Source organism: Hylobates moloch, unplaced genomic scaffold, assembly GCF_009828535.3.
Source record: "Hylobates moloch isolate HMO894 unplaced genomic scaffold, HMol_V3 SCAFFOLD_19, whole genome shotgun sequence".
In the NCBI taxonomy this organism is placed as follows: Eukaryota; Metazoa; Chordata; class Mammalia; order Primates; family Hylobatidae; genus Hylobates; species Hylobates moloch.
In genome coordinates, this window is record NW_026652294.1 from 7,960,626 (window position 1) to 7,977,774 (window position 17,149).

General features: G+C 44.4%; 1 protein-coding gene across 8 annotated transcripts in view; it reads left to right on the forward strand.

Moving 5' to 3' along the window:
* Nucleotides 1–17,149, forward strand: part of SEZ6L (seizure related 6 homolog like) — a 214,230-nt gene that overhangs the window by 131,274 nt on the left and 65,807 nt on the right. For all 8 annotated transcript variants that reach the window (XM_032139625.1, XM_032139626.1, XM_032139627.1 and 5 more), the window contains exons 6-9: nt 6,383–6,548; nt 11,063–11,229; nt 12,166–12,360; nt 14,162–14,300. In XM_032139625.1, coding sequence (XP_031995516.1) covers nt 6,383–6,548; nt 11,063–11,229; nt 12,166–12,360; nt 14,162–14,300 — 667 coding nt within the window. The remainder of the gene's footprint in view (nt 1–6,382; nt 6,549–11,062; nt 11,230–12,165; nt 12,361–14,161; nt 14,301–17,149) is intronic.

The following is a 17,149-nucleotide window of genomic DNA, read 5'->3' on the forward strand; positions in this document are numbered from 1 at the left end:
CATTTCTTTTTATGGCTGAATAATATTCCATTGTATGGATGTGCCACATTTTGTTGATCTGTTTATTCGCTAGTAGACATTTGAGTTGTTTCTACTTTTCAGCTATTATGAACAGTGCTGCTATGAACATTTGTACGCAAGTTTTTTTGTGTGGATATGGTTTTCATTTCTCTTGGATATATACTCAAGAGTGGAATTGCTGGGTCATAGGGTCATTGTATGTATAACTTTTTGAGGAACCATCAAACGATTTTCCACAGCAGCTGCACCATTTTACTTTCCCCTCAGCAATGTGACGGTACCAGTTTCTCCACATCCTTGCCCACGCATGTTCTTTTCCATGTGGTTGTTTTTATTATAGCCATCCTTATGGGTATGAAGGTATCTCATGGTTTTAATTTCCATTTCCCTGATGATTAATGATGTCAAGCATCTTTTCATGTGTGTGTTGGCCATTTGTAGATCTTCTTTGGGGAGATGTCTAGTCAAGTCCTTTGCCCTTTTTTAAATTATACTTTAAGTTTTAGGGTACATGTGCACAACGTGCAGGTTTGTTACATATGTATACATGTGCCATGTTGGTGTGCTGCACCCATTAATTCATCATTTAACATTAGGTATATCTCCTAATGCTGTCCCTCCCCACTCTCCCCACCCCACAACAGGCCCCGGTGTGTGATGTTCCCCTTCCTGTGTCCATGTGTTCTCATTGTTCAATTCCCACCTATGAGTGAGAACATGCAGTGTTTGGTTTTTTGTCCTTGCGACAGTTTGCTGAGAATGATGGTTTCCAGCTTCATCCATGTCCCTACAAAGGACATGAACTCATCGTTTTTTATGGCTGCATAGTATTCCATGGTGTGTATGAGCCACATTTTCTTAATCAGTTTATCATTGTTGGACATTTGGGTTGGTTCCAAGTCTTTGCTATTTTGAATAGTGCTGCAATAAACATACGTGTGCATGTGTCTTTATAGCAGCATGATTTATAATCCTCTGGGTATATACCCAGTAATGGGATTGCTGGGTCAAATGGTATTTCTAGTTCTAGATCCCTGAGGAATCACCACACTGACTTCCACAATGGTTGAACTAGTTTACAGTCCCACAAACAGTGTAAAAGTGTTCCTATTTCCATTTTTTAATCAGGTTGTTTGTCTTTTTGTTGTTGAGTTGTAAGCAATCATTATATATTCTGATCACTATACCCTTATCAGATAAGTGGTTTGCAAATATTTTCTCCCATTTCATGGGTTGTTTTTTCACTTATCAACAGTGTTATTTGATGCACAAAGCTTTTACATTTGGCAAAATTAAATATTTTTTTCTTGTCTTTCTTGTGCTTTGAGTGTAACTACTGCCATTTTTCAAGCCAAGCCAATATGTGTTGTGCACCATGCCAGGGGCTGCATTTAATCCTCACAGCAATCCCATAGGATGGGAGCCACTATCCCCATTTTACAGATGAGGCTCATGGAGGTGAAGTCACTTACTCAAAGCCTCCATGTAGAAATTGTTGAAGGTAGCCTGCTGACACAATCTGATGCCCTCTAGTAAAAAGAAGTGGGCCTTCTGAGCCAGCAGACAGAATCTGAGACTTCGAGGACAGAAGGAATTTTAAGCACCTGTTGGGCGTTGTTTGTCATTCAGAGTCTTTCCTATCTAGGTACTCATTCAACAAACATCCATTGAGCACCCACTGTGTGGTAGGCATTGCACCTGTTGCTAGAGCTATTGCAGGGACCCTGACCCAGTTCCTGCCCTCACAGAGTTTCTAGTCAAGGTGAGGCTGTAGTGTGTAAGGAGTAAACAAGGATGCAAACATGCTGGTAACAGATTGTGTTAAGGACCAGGAAAGAAATTCACAGGGTGGAATGATGCAGAGTGAGGATGGAGAAGACACCAGTTATTGTGAGAGGCATTGCAAAGGAGAAAAGGTATACAGGAAGATGTGATAGAGGACCTCACCTGGGAGGAGGACAGTGATGAGCGAAGGGTCAGGGAAGGATTACCTGATAACACTCCAAGATTTGGAAGTTGAGTAGGAAATAGACTGAGGGTGGAAAATAGGGGGAGAATGGGGAAACATTCCAGGCAGAAGCACTAGCATATGCTAAGGTTCAGAGGTCAGAAGGAGCTCGATGAGTTTGAGAAAGCAAATAAATAAATAAGATCAATCTGACTAAACTGCAGAGAAAATATCAGGACAGAAGGCTGGGGCAGTGGTCAGAAACTGTATTGCTCAAGGTCATGAGAAGACAGGTGGACTAGGCAGGAGATATCTGGAAAAATTTAAGCATATGGGTGATCGTTCTGACTTCTATTTGGCAAAAATGATTGAGGATGGTCAGAGTGGATCCATGGAAATCAAGATGGACAGTATCTACTATTTCACTTGAACTCAGGGAGATAAGGTTACCACTTTCATAAGCAAAGAGAATGAGGCTTAGAGAGATGAAGTAACATACTTGAAGTGGCAGAACTTAGTCCAGAACCCTTCTTTCCTGAGCTCTTCCCCTTACAGCTTCCTTACTCAAAGTGTGGTCCTCAGACTAGCCAAATTATTAGAAATGCATAATCTTGAGCCCCATGCAAAACCAAATGAATCAAAATTTTCACTTTAACATGCCCCTTGGGTGACTCATGTGCACATTACACTTGGAGAAGCACTGATCTGTAACGCACTATCCCTGCACCAGTGGGCACAGCCTTGGCCACCTTCAGCTATCAAGAGAGCAAAACCCTTTTAGAATTCTCAAAAGTCCTGATGGTGGTTGAGAGAGTATAGGTTGCCCTGCCACCTACTGTGTGCCAGGCTATGAGCCGTGTGTGAAGAGAATATTGGAAATAATAAAACATAATTCCTGCCCTCCAGTTATTCATAGTCAAGTGGAACTCAAAAAGTAAATGAGAGCTAATGATAAATTCTGAGATTTAATTGCTACAGTATTGTTCCCCCAAGGCCCTTCAGAATTTTTCTTTCTTTTTTTAAAACAAAGATAAAAATCCAAACCATAGGGCAGTTGGTCTCCATTCCTCTCTCACATTAATTTTTATCTATGTGTGAAATCAGGGAGGAATTAAACTTCAATTTGTGCTAAGAAAGATGGATGGGGAGCCACGGCTGGCAAATTGAAGCCAAACAGAGCCATCAGTATGCTTAATCAGGCAAAGAAGGGAAGCAGAGAAGCTGCAAACGATCAGCAGCTTGGGAGGACAGATGGCCAGAGCCCCCCACCAGGGACAGTGTCCTCCATCTCTCAGCTCCTGAGCCACAGGGCAATAGAGCTGGCTATGTTTTGAGTGCCCACTCTGTGCCAGGGATGGCACGAATCTCCCCATACCCATCCTTTCATTGATTTCTGACTACTGTTCTATAAGGAGGGTGGACTTATCACCATTTTACAGTGGGTAAACACATGACTTGTCTTAGATCCACAGCAGATAACTGGCAAGGTTTGAACCTAGGGCTGGCTTGTTTCACAGAACAATCTCTCGTCTAGGACAGAAGGGCAGCCTGGAGAGAGAAATGAACCTAGCTTTCTGTCCATGGTCCTAAAAGAAGTATGGAGCTTCTTGGCAATGTCTTTGCTGTAGGTCACAACACAGTCTGGAGCAGAGAGAAGAGTTATCCACCCTTCTCTGCTACTGCAAGCCCCATTCAGTCATACTGTCATTCAACAAACACTTAATGGGTACCTGCTATGTATCAAGCTTTGAGCTGATATTAGAGATACAAAAAGGAAAAAATATTTATTCTTTCATTCAACAAACATTTTATAAAGCACTTACTATATGCCATGTACCTTTCTGGATTAGGAGGTTATCATAAATGAGACAGACAGTGGAGTAGTGACTTCAGTAAGAGATACTGGATTGAGGCAGCCTGAGCTTGAGCCTCAACTGCTCCACTTATTATGTGTATGTCCTTGAAGAAGTGGTGTAACACCTTTGAACTTCTTTTTTCCTCTTTTGCAAAATTAATGGTGGTTATTTAGTAAATATTTACTGAGCACATTCTACATACCAGGAGCTCTTCTGTTTGCTGGTAGTGTGACTGAAAGCAAACGAACAAAAAGTAGTCCCAGCTTTTGTGGAACCTACAAACTCCTTAGCCATCTGTGAGATGGTTCCAAATAACCTGTCCCACTTTTGCTTCCTCTCCTATTTCTCTGAAAATGAAGGGGGAACCAAGCGTCCTGCACTTGGGAAGGAAATATTTTTCAAACTCCTTTGATCCTCCTAAAAGATAGAAATGGCTCCCAAGACTTGAAACCCTGGTCGTGGTGTAGGGCTTTACCCAATCATGGCCCTGGGCTATTCTTCACATCCCTTCCTCCTGGACTGACTGCCACGCTCTGTGAGAGGTGTCTGCTACCCACCAGCTCTCCTCAGAAAGTTCAAAACTGGCTGGGTGCAGTGGCTGATGCCGGTAATCCTAGCATTTTGGGAGGCCAAGGCAGGTGGATCATGAGGTCAGGAGTTCGAGACCAGCCTGGCCAAGATGGTGAAACCCCATCTCTACTAAAAATACAAAAATTAGCCAGGCGCGGTGGCAGGCACCTGTAATGCCAGCTACTCAGGAGGCTGAGGCAGGAGAATCACTTGAACCTGGAGGCAGAGGTTGCAGTAAGCCAAGATCGTGCCATTGCACTGTAGCCTGGGTGACAGAGCAAGACTTTGTCTCAAAAAAAAAAAAAGAAAGAAGAAAGAAAGAAAGAAGGAAAGAAAGAAAGAAGGAAAGAAAGAAGGAAGGAAAGAAAGAAAGAAAGAAGAAAAGAAAGAAAGAAAGAAAAGAAAGAAAGAAAGAAAGGAAAGAAAGAAAGAAAGAAAGAAGAAAGAAAGAAAGAAAAGAAAATTCAAAACTGCCCTCCTATATAGTACATGAGAAAACAATTTCCTAAGAACCAAATATCTCCTAAGAATTAGAGTAAGAATAAGAATACCCTCTTGCTTGAGAACTGGAAAGTGTTCTTTCCAGTGCACAAATCACGTTTTAATATTTTGCATTAGATTTTTATGATAAAAGTGATAGATGATTCCGGTAAGAAATTTTTCAAGAAATAGTGAAGTGTAAGAAATAGGAAGAAATCACTTTTATATTCATGGTCTCAATTGATCCTTGAAAATAGCTTATTAAAATAGGTATGGCACACTATTTTCTAACTTGTTTTTTTTTTCACTTAAAAAATAGTGAGCATCTTCCTATATGCTGAAGTATTCTTTGAGAACATGGTATTTAATTTCTGAATGGGTGGAGTGTATTTACAGTTATGCATCACTTAACGATGGGGATGTGTTCTAGGAAATGCATCTTTAGATGATGTCATCATTGCGTGAACATCATAGAGTGTATGTACACGAGCCTAGATGGTACAGCCTACTACACACCTAGGCTATATGGTAAAGCCTATTGCTTCTCCACTACAAACCTGTACATCATGTTACTGTGCTGAACACATTGTAACACAATGGTATTTGTTTATCTAAACATAGAAAAGATACAATAAAAATATAATATTAAAATCTTATGGGACCACTGTCGTATATACAGTCTGTCCTAAATTGAAACACTGTTATGTGGCACATGATGTATTTCACTAAACATCTGTGAGTGGACATTAGTCTTGGTTTTTTTAATTTTTCATTCCTAGAAACAAGATAGCCATGAATATCCTCATTCCTAGCTCTTGGTGCAAACCTCTAAATCTTTTCTTATTATAATTATCCAGAACCGCATTTGCCGGATCAAAGTGTTTGAGCATGTTTTCTAGGCTTTTCACTAAATTGCCCTCCTGAAAGGTCATAACAGTTTGCATTCTAACCAGTCGTGATGAAAGTGAGCATTTCCCATCACCCTTACCATCTCCAGATTTTATTGCTGCTTTTTATCTTGGCCGATTAGGTGGATGAAAGTAGAATACAGTTTAAATTTGCATTTCATTTATTATTAGTGAGGCTGAATTTTTTAGTGCTTACTAAGTACTAGAAATATATTTCTTCTTTTGTGAACTGCCTGTTTATATCCTTCTTGATTGCCATTTTGTAGTTAAAAGTCAGGGCACAGCCAGCACCACAGAACTGTCGTTAAATTGCAGTCATTCCCTACCATGAAATACACATGTTGATCGTTCCAATTGTAGGGTGAAATCTCCTGTCAAACAGGAGGAGTCCCTCCCAGGAGGACAAGTCCCCTCCAAGCTTTCTCTCCCTGCCCGGTTTCCCCCGGCTCCAGGTCTCCGATGTTTCATCCTAGGCAAGGGGCAGGGGTGGGGATCAGGGGAGAATGAAACACTCACTTCCTTCTCTCTCTCTCTGTCTCTCTCCTCTCTCTCTCCCTCTCTCCTCTCTCCCATTGCTCACCCACCCCTTTCTGGATCAGCTCCTTGTGGAGGGGCAGTGCACAATGCCACCATCGGCCGCGTCCTTTCCCCAAGTTACCCTGAAAACACCAATGGGAGCCAATTCTGCGTCTGGACGATTGAAGCTCCAGAGGGCCAGAAGCTGCACCTGCACTTTGAGAGGCTGTTGCTGCATGACAAGGACAGGTAAAGCTCTGAAGGTCCACACACAACCCCGTTTCTTCCCAGAATATTAGAACATGGCTTGAGGACTTGGAGTCTTGAAACGGCTGAAGCTTTGACCCGTGGAATTCAAGAAAAGAAGAGCTGGGGTGGATGGCAAAGATCTTAGAGACCATCAGCTTCAAACTCTTCCTTTTACAGATAAGGAAACCAGGGTATGCAGAAGGAAAGGGACCTGCCCCAGCTCACACAGCAGGCTGGGGGAAGAGGCAAAAAGGGAACTGCCCTGTTCTTTCTCTTGCACACCCCTTTTTGCAGTTGAACAAAAAGAGAGTATGTGTTGATCATCTGCTCAGTACCCAACCATATATTATGGAGAACAGGAAAGAAGTAGAAAATATTAGTTTCTGGCATGATAGGAAATTGAGATGGAAAAACTAGACGTCTGCACGTGAAAGAATGAGGGAGAAGTTACCAGGCAATATCTAAGCAAGAGTGTGTCTGTAGACTCTTAATAATATGCATAGAATCCAGAATATGCATAGAATCCAGTAGTATAAAACTTTAATATTCTGCGTTCTTATTCTAGAATATTTGGGGATCTTATTCTAGAAATTATGGAGTCTGATCTAGAATGTTCTGAAATATTCTGGGATCTTATTCTGGGATATTCTGGCATCTTATTCTAGAATATTATGGGGTCTTGTTCTAGAATATTGTGGATTATTCTGCAATCTTATTCTAAGATAGTCTAGAAAACTAGGACTTTAGTTGCTTTGACTTGCTATCTTGAGTTGGGTTTCTTTGGAATCAGACATGGTGATAAAGATGTGAGAGGAAGTAGTTTACTGGGGAGCTGATCCTAGTAAGCACTAGGAGGCACGTGGGAAAGTGAGATTGTGAATACCAGCTGCATTAATAAGCAGGTGACTGCTGGGAAAACCGGGATTCTGTCCACTGGAGACCTCTGGACAACTGTGTTAAGCATACCTCTGAGTGGTCTTGTTGGAAGGGTGAGGGAGCTGGGGTATTTATGCACCAGCTCCCATTCATCACTGGATGAGAGATGCGACGAGGAGCACTAACTATCCCTAACATCAGCTGCCACCCTTTGAGCTGGTTGAGTTGACTGATTCTCAGAGACTTGTGGTCAGAAGCCAGCAGAAAATGTGGGAGCAGTTGACTGCTGAGGGGTAGGAGAGGGTAAGGCACTGGCAGTGTTTACTGCACTTCCAGAATGCCCCCACCTTAGAATTTTGGAGTCCAAGAAACTTTGATCTAAGAATTCTAATGTTTTGTCTTCTTTGATGGATCAAACCTAGACTATGAGGTCTTTAGGTTGGAAAGGCTTTTTAAAAAAAAAAAAGGCAACTGAATAATTTTCCCATACCTCTTGAGTCCACTTCCCTCTAGGCAGTTCAGCTTTATCCAGAACAACTCTATATTGATAAATTGCTGCTTTAAAGTGTAAGGTATCAAACAGGGGCTCCCGAACATGGCTTTTCAGCAGCACCAGAATAATAACCTGGGGAATTCTTTAAAAATCAGATTCCCTATCCTTACTTCTGGAGACTCTGAAAATCCAGGCATGGGAACCCTTGGTGAAGGGCCATTTCCAAATCTTAAACCTCAGATCTGCCTCTTCTGAGGGGTGCTTGAGATGAGCCAAGCTTAAGTTTATACTAGACAACAAGAATTAGCAGAGACAAAAGAACGCATCAAAATGAGTATTTTCTTATTTTCTGCAAGTTGTTTAAATCCTGACAAATGGGCCCCCCACTGGCACTGGTCACTAGTAGTTTCTCTGGGGTCCTGCAAAGATCTGCATGAGCTGACACTTCCCAGGAAAAAAACCAACTTTCAAGTGTATCAGTAGGAAGAGAATTCTGTAGAGTTCTTCAAGGTTAAAGGTCAACACACACAAAAAAATGATGAAGACACTACTCTCTGGGCCAAGAAGAAAAGAGAAATCAATTATGTCTGTCCCATGTACTTTACTGGGGGAGAAATGGCTAAAATACCACAATATGTCAGTTGCAAGAACTCAGAGCTAGATAAGACTCTATGTAAGAAATGGGACTTTGACCTGAAGTCAAAATGGAAGGAGATTGGATAATGGATCCAAAAATACAGAGGGAGGAGTATTCCGAGCATGGGGAATTGGGGGATGAGCACAAAGATGTAGGGGAAAGAATTAGCAAATTTGTTGGGGGGCTGCAGCAGAAGCTTTCATGAGAACAGGAGGAAAGAGATCTGGGAAGCTAGATTGCGGTTATATCCTGAAGGACTTTGAATGCCAGGCTACTTTTATAGGCAATAGAGAGCCATGAAGTCTTTTTAGTAGAGGAGGGACATGAATAAAGATTTTAAGATGATTTTCCTCAAAATGAACCTTTTCTAAACTCCAGTCTCATAATATGCCCCCCAAAAAGTGAGTTCTCTGGTCAAACATGTTTGGGAAACACTGCGCCCACCCTATCCTTGCCTTGAAAGGTCGTAATACGTACTAGCTAACAAAGGCACTGATAAGTCCTGCAGGGGAAAAAAGTTTGATTTTTATTTAATTCAGCATTTTGCAAATCCATTTGACCATAGACTATGTAAGAATTTAAGAGAAAATATATTACTATTGAAGACATTCTAGAAAATACGGTTAGAAAATTTCTGGTTTTAAAAGATTAATAGACTACAGAGATTTTGAGATCTTGAAGCTTTCCTCCAGAGCAACCCTCTTTGCCAAAGGCTTCTGTTCTTTGAAAGAGGTGTCCCAACACACAGCCCCTAAGATATAACAGAGTCATCAGGAATCAGAAGACTATGTAGATGCCCCTTCCCACTCCTTGAATGCCCCCCGGACTCCACCACAGCCCCCATCCTTGCCTCAGCCATACTGGACACATGACAAAATAAACAAACTGTGACTCCAACATTTATACATCTTAGTGACATTAGAAATTCATCTGGGCAGCATAAAATACACTATTTTTACGAGTCAGTAAAAACCTCAAAGGCTTAAAAATGTGTGTCTATGACTTCATAAAAGAAGCTTATCTAATTTGTATACTGTTTTCTTCACCACTTTTGCATAATTTCTTTAAAAAACCAAGGCTAGCAAGGAGTCAACTTCAAATAGCTTTAATAACAATAAAAATAAATACCCAACATTTTGTTTAACACATTTTATTTTTCAGGGCACTTTTTATTTTGCAGTGTTCTCAAAGCCCACCTGTAAGATGGGTCAGAACGACATTATGGTCGGGTCTCTCCTTTCACAGTTGAGGACACTGAGGCTGAAAGATGTTTTAGGACTTAATGTAATTCCAGATGGGGAATTGGGAAATGGGAATTATGACTCCTGACTTCCCACACAGTGCTCTTAGAAAACGGGGATCAGAGACAGAGCCTGGCGGGGGTCAAATGTTTAATAAACAAAACTTACCTACTGTGTCCTGTTTTTTTTTTTTTAGACCGAGTCTTGCTCTGTCACCCAAGCTGGAGTGCAGTGGCTCGATCTCGGCTCACTGCAATCTCTGGCTTCCAGGTTCAAGCTATTCTCCTTCCTCAGCCTCCAGAGTAGCAGGGACTATAGGTGCGCGCCACCATATCCAGGTGATTTTTGTATTTTTAGTAGAGACGGGGTTTCACCACGTTGGCCAGGCTGCTATCTAACTCCTGACCTCAGGTGATCCACCCACCTTGGCCTCCCAAAGTGCTGGGATTATAGACGTGAGCCACCATGCCCCACACTCTGACATAGGTGCAATTGTACCCATTTTACAGATGAGAAAACAGAGGCTCAGAGAAGTGAAGTGTTCTTGTGCAAAGTCACACAGCTGAGAAGTGACAGAGTCAGGACTCACACCCAGGTCTGCCTGACTTTACATAAGCCACCATTTCGGCAATGAGATTAGTCCATTAATTCCAACTTCTCAGTTAATAATAATAGTCAACATCAATTCATTAGTTCGTTTGGTTTATTACATCATATACATTAGTCTCCCTACAACCTCAGAATAAATCCATAAGGAAGCCAGGACAGGCATTTAGTCCCATTGTACAGAAGAGGAAACAGGTTTGATAAGGTGATGCTTGTCTGAGCACATAAGAGGCAAAGTCAGGACTGGGCATGGTGGCTTATGCCTGTAATCCGAGCACTTTGGGAGGCCAAGGCAGGTGGATCACCTGAGGTCAGGAGTTTGAGACCAGCCTGGCGAACATGGTGAAACCCCGTCTCTACTAAAAATACAAAAATTTGCTGGGCATGGTGGGGCACACCTGTAATCCCAGCTACTCGGGAGGCTGAGGCAGGAGAATCACTTGAACCTGGGAGGCGGAGGTTGCAGTGAGTCAAGATCACACCATTGAGCTCCAGGCTGGGCAACAAGAGTGAAACTCCGTCCAAAAAAGAAAAAGAGGCAGAGTTAGGTTTGGGATTGGGTAATGAGGCTCCAGAGGCAGTCATAGCACACCCTTTCCTCTGCCATGTCAGTGACCCAGGAAGATCTGTCAGTGTCCCTCCTCTCTGCTCCCACTGCCAGGATGACGGTTCACAGCGGGCAGACCAACAAGTCAGCTCTTCTCTACGACTCCCTTCAAACCGAGAGTGTCCCTTTTGAGGGCCTGCTGAGCGAAGGCAACACCATCCGCATCGAGTTCACGTCCGACCAGGCCCGGGCGGCCTCCACCTTCAACATCCGATTTGAGGGTGAGGGTCCCTAGGAGCTTCCCCTTCTCTTGTGGGGCTGGAGGTAGCCTGGGAGCAGGGAAATCATGGGGAGATAGAAATCTGGGCTGTGAAGGCTGTGGGAAACCCCATGGCCATGTGGATCCTTTGGTTTCCAAAGACAGGCTCTTGGTTTCATTAATAATAACAATGCCTTCCATTAACTGTGCACTTACTATGTGCTCAGTGCCTTCTGCGCAGTGTCTGCTTGGATTTCAGCTTCTGCGTCATGTTTGATCCTCATCACACTGAAACATTAGAACTGTTATTCTATCTGATTTTCGGTGAGGAAACTGAGGTTTAAGAAACTTGGGTGACCTGCCCAAGACCACCAGTGAACAAGGATGGAGTTAAGATTTCTGTCCATCCTGTACTGGAGAGCCCTTAAGCTCTGCTCCACTCCACCTAGTAGACCTCTTAGAATTCAGCCACTTCTTCCTCCAAGAAGAATTTAGCAAGAGCCCCTCCTGCTGAGACCCTGACTCTTGAAGAAGGAGTTCGCTGGGCATTTCATGTACGTTGGGGGACTTTCTGTTCTGGCTTTGCCAAGAAAAGTTGGCTTTTATCATAGACAACCCTGCAGTTTCCAGTGGCAAAAAATCAGGGCTCTGAAGTTACGGGCCATGGGAAGGATCCATATAGGATGTGGAAAGGCATTAAAACACAACAACTCCACAGGGCGGAGAAGACAGAGATTCTTACTCCTACTTTAGATTTTTTTAAATGAGGCCCCAAGGAATCAACTGGGTGGCCCCAGGTTTCTCAGCACGTCAGCTGGAACCAGGACACGTGATTTGGTACCTGTTTTCTTTGGGGCTTTTCTAAACAGCACAGGGGACCCATCTTCTGAAATACAGCACCGTGGGGGTAGTCCCTGCGTCATCTGAACTGCTGCCTCTCTTTGTTTCCCTTCTTCAGCGTTTGAGAAAGGCCACTGCTACGAGCCCTACATCCAGAATGGGAACTTCACTACATCCGACCCGACCTATAACATTGGGACTATAGTGGAGTTCACGTGCGACCCCGGCCACTCCCTGGAGCAGGGCCCAGCCATCATCGAATGCATCAATGTGCGGGACCCATATTGGAATGACACGGAGCCCCTGTGCAGAGGTGAGCAGACCCACGACACTCTTCCCACCGCACCCCAGGGACCTCCATCCTTTGGATGAGAAGACCAATGCCCCAGCTTAGAGGCCTGTTCCCAGTTTTCATACCAATTTTAGGATTAGAACCTTTTCCAGGGTTCACTGTCCTTTGGTTCAGGGTTGCTGCTGGTCTTGAGAAAATTACAAAATGGGTAAATTTTAAAAGGTGCGCCTTCTTCCAGGCATAGGTCCCACAGTGCACAGCTTGGTGAGCTGAATACTGCATGGATTTCAGCTCCTAAATACTCCCTCTGCTATGCATGCTTGTGCAGAGCACAACCCACGCAACAACCTCATTAATAAGAATAATAATAGTTTTTAATTGGTGTGTAATAATTATGCTACCAGCACTTTGCTAAGGGTGTATGTGCATTATCTGATTTCAACCTCACCATAGCCTTATAAAGTAGATTCTATCAGCCCCATTTGCAGGTGAGAAAACTAATGCTGTGAAGTGACCTGCCTAAGAACATACCGAGGGGAATTGACAGGGACAGGAATGGAACTCAGGTCTCTCTGTTCTCAGAGCACTATGCTCTGAGCCCCACTGGACAGTGTTGGCTGCATAGAACCCTCATCCACACAAGATCCAGTGGACTGTTCTGCCAGTTTCCCATATTCTTTTTGTTGTTGTTGAGACGGAGACTCGCTCGGCTCACTGCAGCCTCCACTTCCCGGGTTCAAGCGATTCTCCTGTCTCAGCCTCATGAGTAGCTGGGACTAGAGGCGTGTGCCACCACACCTGGCTAATTTTGTATTTTTAGTAGAGACAGGATTTCACCATATTAGCCAGGCTGGTCTCGAACTCCTGACCTCAGGTGATCCACCCGCCTTGGCCTCCCAAAGTGCTGGGATTACAGGCATGAGCCATCGCACCTGGCCCATTTCCCCATATTCAAGGCCGCTGAGCCACCCTGAGCCTGGGTCTCCTGCTGGCATGTGGAGTAATGAAAGGTGCCCTCACTCCTGGCAGCCACCACCTCAATGGCAGTTGGTGTGAAATCACAGCCCTGCCATGGTGAGGGATTGATCCCTATATTAAATGTGCTGGTTTAACAGAGCAGAATTTATTGGTGCTTTGGCCTCTGCCATGTTGAGAACTTTCCAAAGTGGTAAACACAGAGTGGAATTTAAAGGGCACCTGCCGCAGCCACATCTCTGCTTCCAGTTCAGGGCCGGGACCTGTCATTGCAACATTATCTAAATTATCCAGCAGCTACCACGTGCCAGGCGCTGTGCCGCATGTTTGACATTCATGAGCTTAAGCCTCAAAATAACCCAACGAGGTTGGCAGTGATATTGCCCCCATTTTATAGAGAAAGGGAGCTGAGGCTCTGGGAAATTACATACCTCCTCCTACAGCCTGTTAGCAGCAGAGGCAAGATTGGAACCCTGGAACCACTTAACTTGAGTGGGCGGTCTCTTAGCCGCTACTCACCCTGCAAAAAAGCAGAGGCTGTTGAGGAGTCATTCTGATCACTGAGCCCTGTCCTTGGTCTTGAAAGAGCAATAGCACCTCTTAGCCTAACTTTTACCAACCCTCAGCTGCAAGGTAGCGAGCTGGCCAGCTCTCATTTAATCATTACACACACACACACACACACACACACACACACACACATGCTGGCTGCCTGAGGTGAAGGCACCTGTCCACAGTACACAGAGATTCACGGCTGTCTGACTTCATAGCCCACATGGTTAACCGCTATGCCACATTGACTTCTTTACAAATAAAGTCCGTCTTCCTGCCTGTCTGTCTTTTACAGCCATGTGTGGTGGGGAGCTCTCTGCTGTGGCTGGGGTGGTATTGTCCCCAAACTGGCCGGAGCCCTACGTGGAAGGTGAAGATTGTATCTGGAAGATCCACGTGGGAGAAGAGAAACGGATCTTCTTAGATATCCAGTTGTGAGTGTTTATAATGGGTGGCCCTCTAATTTGGCAAAACTTGGGAGATTGAGAAAGCAATTGCTCCTGCTTTATTCTTTCAACCAATATTAACTAAGTATCTACTATGTGCCAGGACTGTGCAGAGAACAGGCATTCCCATAGTGAGACCAACAATAGCAGCACACACACGCACACACACAGAGAGAGAGAGAGTCCTTATCTTTGGGAAATTCAGTCTAAGGAAACAGATATGAAATGAGGACATACACAAATAATTGCATACTCTAACTTCAATAAGTGATGTAAGGAGAGGTTAATGGTGCTATAAGATTCTATAACCGGAATTTGATATAAAAAGGAAGTTCAGAAAAGTCTTCCCCGAGGATCTGATACTAAAGCTCAGAACTAAAAGATGAGTTGGAGTGATGCATCCCAAATGAACAGAATGTGCAAAGGCCCTGTGGTAAGCATCTCATTTTCAAAGGACCAAATGGCCAGTGTGGCCAGGAAGACAGGGGCACTATAACACCCATTTACTGGACTACAGTTGTTTATTTTCCTGCTTGTCTCCCTCAACTAAACCAGAAGGTCCTCTCCACTGGGGCTGGGTCTGACTACCCTCTGTTTCCACAGTCTAACACAGAGACTGATACACAGTAGATGCTCAGGAAATGATTGCTGAATGAAAAAAAAAATGTTTTTAATGAACGGACTTACTTGGCTGTGCGGTTGGGTTTCCTGTACTCACAGGGGGTAACCATTAGATTCTCCATCCAGAATGTTCCCCACTAGCTCCCCAGGAGGGTGACACTTGCGGGGAAGCAGCTACCTGGGCCAGATGCAAAAGTGACTGCTCTAAGCACTTCTGTCTTAGGTAATTCCCACAAAGAACCCTCCCTGGGAGGTCATTAACCCCACTGTCTGAGAAGGCAGCAGAGGTGCAGTGAGGCCACCCAGAAAGCCAGCGAGTAGCAGGGCTGAAATTCAGGCTTCTGTGGCTTCTCATCATGCTCTTTCCACTGCCCCATGTGAGATGGGGGTGAGAAGTGGACAAAGACAGATGGTGGTGTCTGGAGAAAGCAGAATACAGGGTTCCCAACAGACCCAGGTGGCAGACGGGAGGGTGGTTGGGGGAGGAGAGAGTGCTGAAACCCAGCAGGCTGGGGAAGCAGCACTCACGGTTGTCTGGCTCTACAGAGGAACCTTGCAAGAGAAAGAGAAATTATTTTCAAATTATTAGTGACTGGCTTTTGAGGCTGTTCCTTAGATGCAGCAAAAGTGTCCTTAGGCTGGGTGCAGTGGCTCAAGCCTGTAACCCCAACACTTTGGGAGGTTGAGGCAGGAGGATTGCTTGAGACCAGGAGTTTGAGACCAGTCCCAACAACATAGGGGCATCCTGTCTCTTCAAAAAAATAAAAATTAGCTGGGTGTGGTGGCACACGCCTGTGGTACTAGCTACTTGGGAGGCTGAAATGGGAGGATCTCTTGAGCCTGGGAAATTGAGGCTGCAATGAGCCGTGATCATGCCACTGCACTCCAGCCTGGGTGACAGAGTAAGACCTTGTCTCAAAAAAAAAAAAAATAGTGTCCCCAGAGGCTGTCCCAGAACCTCCTTCTCCAGTGGAGTCAGAGACTTACACAGCTTGAATAGCTGCCCCTTGTGGACTTGGGGCCAGGCCAATCTAAGAAAGAATTCCACCTCCTTCCCACGTGACTTTGGGCTAGGCTCACCTGTTCCCGCCTCTCTCTGGGCCTCAATTTTTCTCTCCTGTAATGGGGGTCTTGGAACATCAATGCTTTGTGGCTGCTGGAGGCAGATTTTACGCATTCCTAGCCCATTGCCTCACTCCTCAATAAAGCTCATCCTCATCTGGGCACGGTGGCTCACACCTGTAATCTCAACAATTTGGGAGGCTGAGGTAGGAGAATCACTTGGGCCCAGGAATTCAAGACCAGCCTAGGCAAAATAGTGAGACCCCATCTTTACAAACAATTAAAAAAACTATCCAGGCATGGTGGCACCTGTAGTCCCAGCTACTTGGGAGGCTCAGGTGGGAGAATTACTTGAGCCCTGGAGTTCCAGGCTGCAGTGAGCCATGATTGCACCGCTACTTCAGCCTGGGCAACAGAGTAAGACTCTGTCTCTTAAAAAAAAATAAAAATTAAAATTGAATTAAATAGACCTCATCCTCTTCCCCCCATTCCTTTCACTCTGACTTCTACAGTCTGGAATAAGATGCTTATTCATTCATTCCAAACGAACTGTTTGAGTGTCTACTATAAACCAAGCACAATTTTATGTGCTGGAAAGGTTCCAATGGTTGTTCCTTCAGTGGTAAAATTCATATTGAAAAGAATGGAATGGATTGTCTCTCTTAACTCTAGGGAAAAAATTATTGTGTACCTACTGTGTGCCAGCAGCAGGCTTAGCACCGAAGATACAGTTGTGAGAAAAACAGGGCAGTCCTCAGCCTGCATGCCTAGCAGGTGAGGCAGGTAAGAAAGTAAATGCAGTGTGAAAGGAGCAGTGACAGGCAGGTGAGGGTACCTGAGTGAAATCAGGAGGGCTTCCAGGAGGAAGTGACTTCTATAATAGCCTGAAAGAGAAGGTAGGCAGGTGATAGGGGGAAAAGAAGAATGTCCTGGCCAGGCATGGTGGCTCACGGTTGTAATCCCAGCACTTTGGGAGGCTGAGGTGGGTGGATCATTTGAGGTCAGGAGTTCAAGACCAGCCCAGCCAAGGTGGTGAAACCCCACCTCTACTAAAAATACAAAAATTAGCCAGGCATAATGGTGGGTGCCTGTAATCTCAGCCATTCGGGAGGCTGAGGCAAGAGAATCACCTGAACCCAGGAGGTGGAGATTGC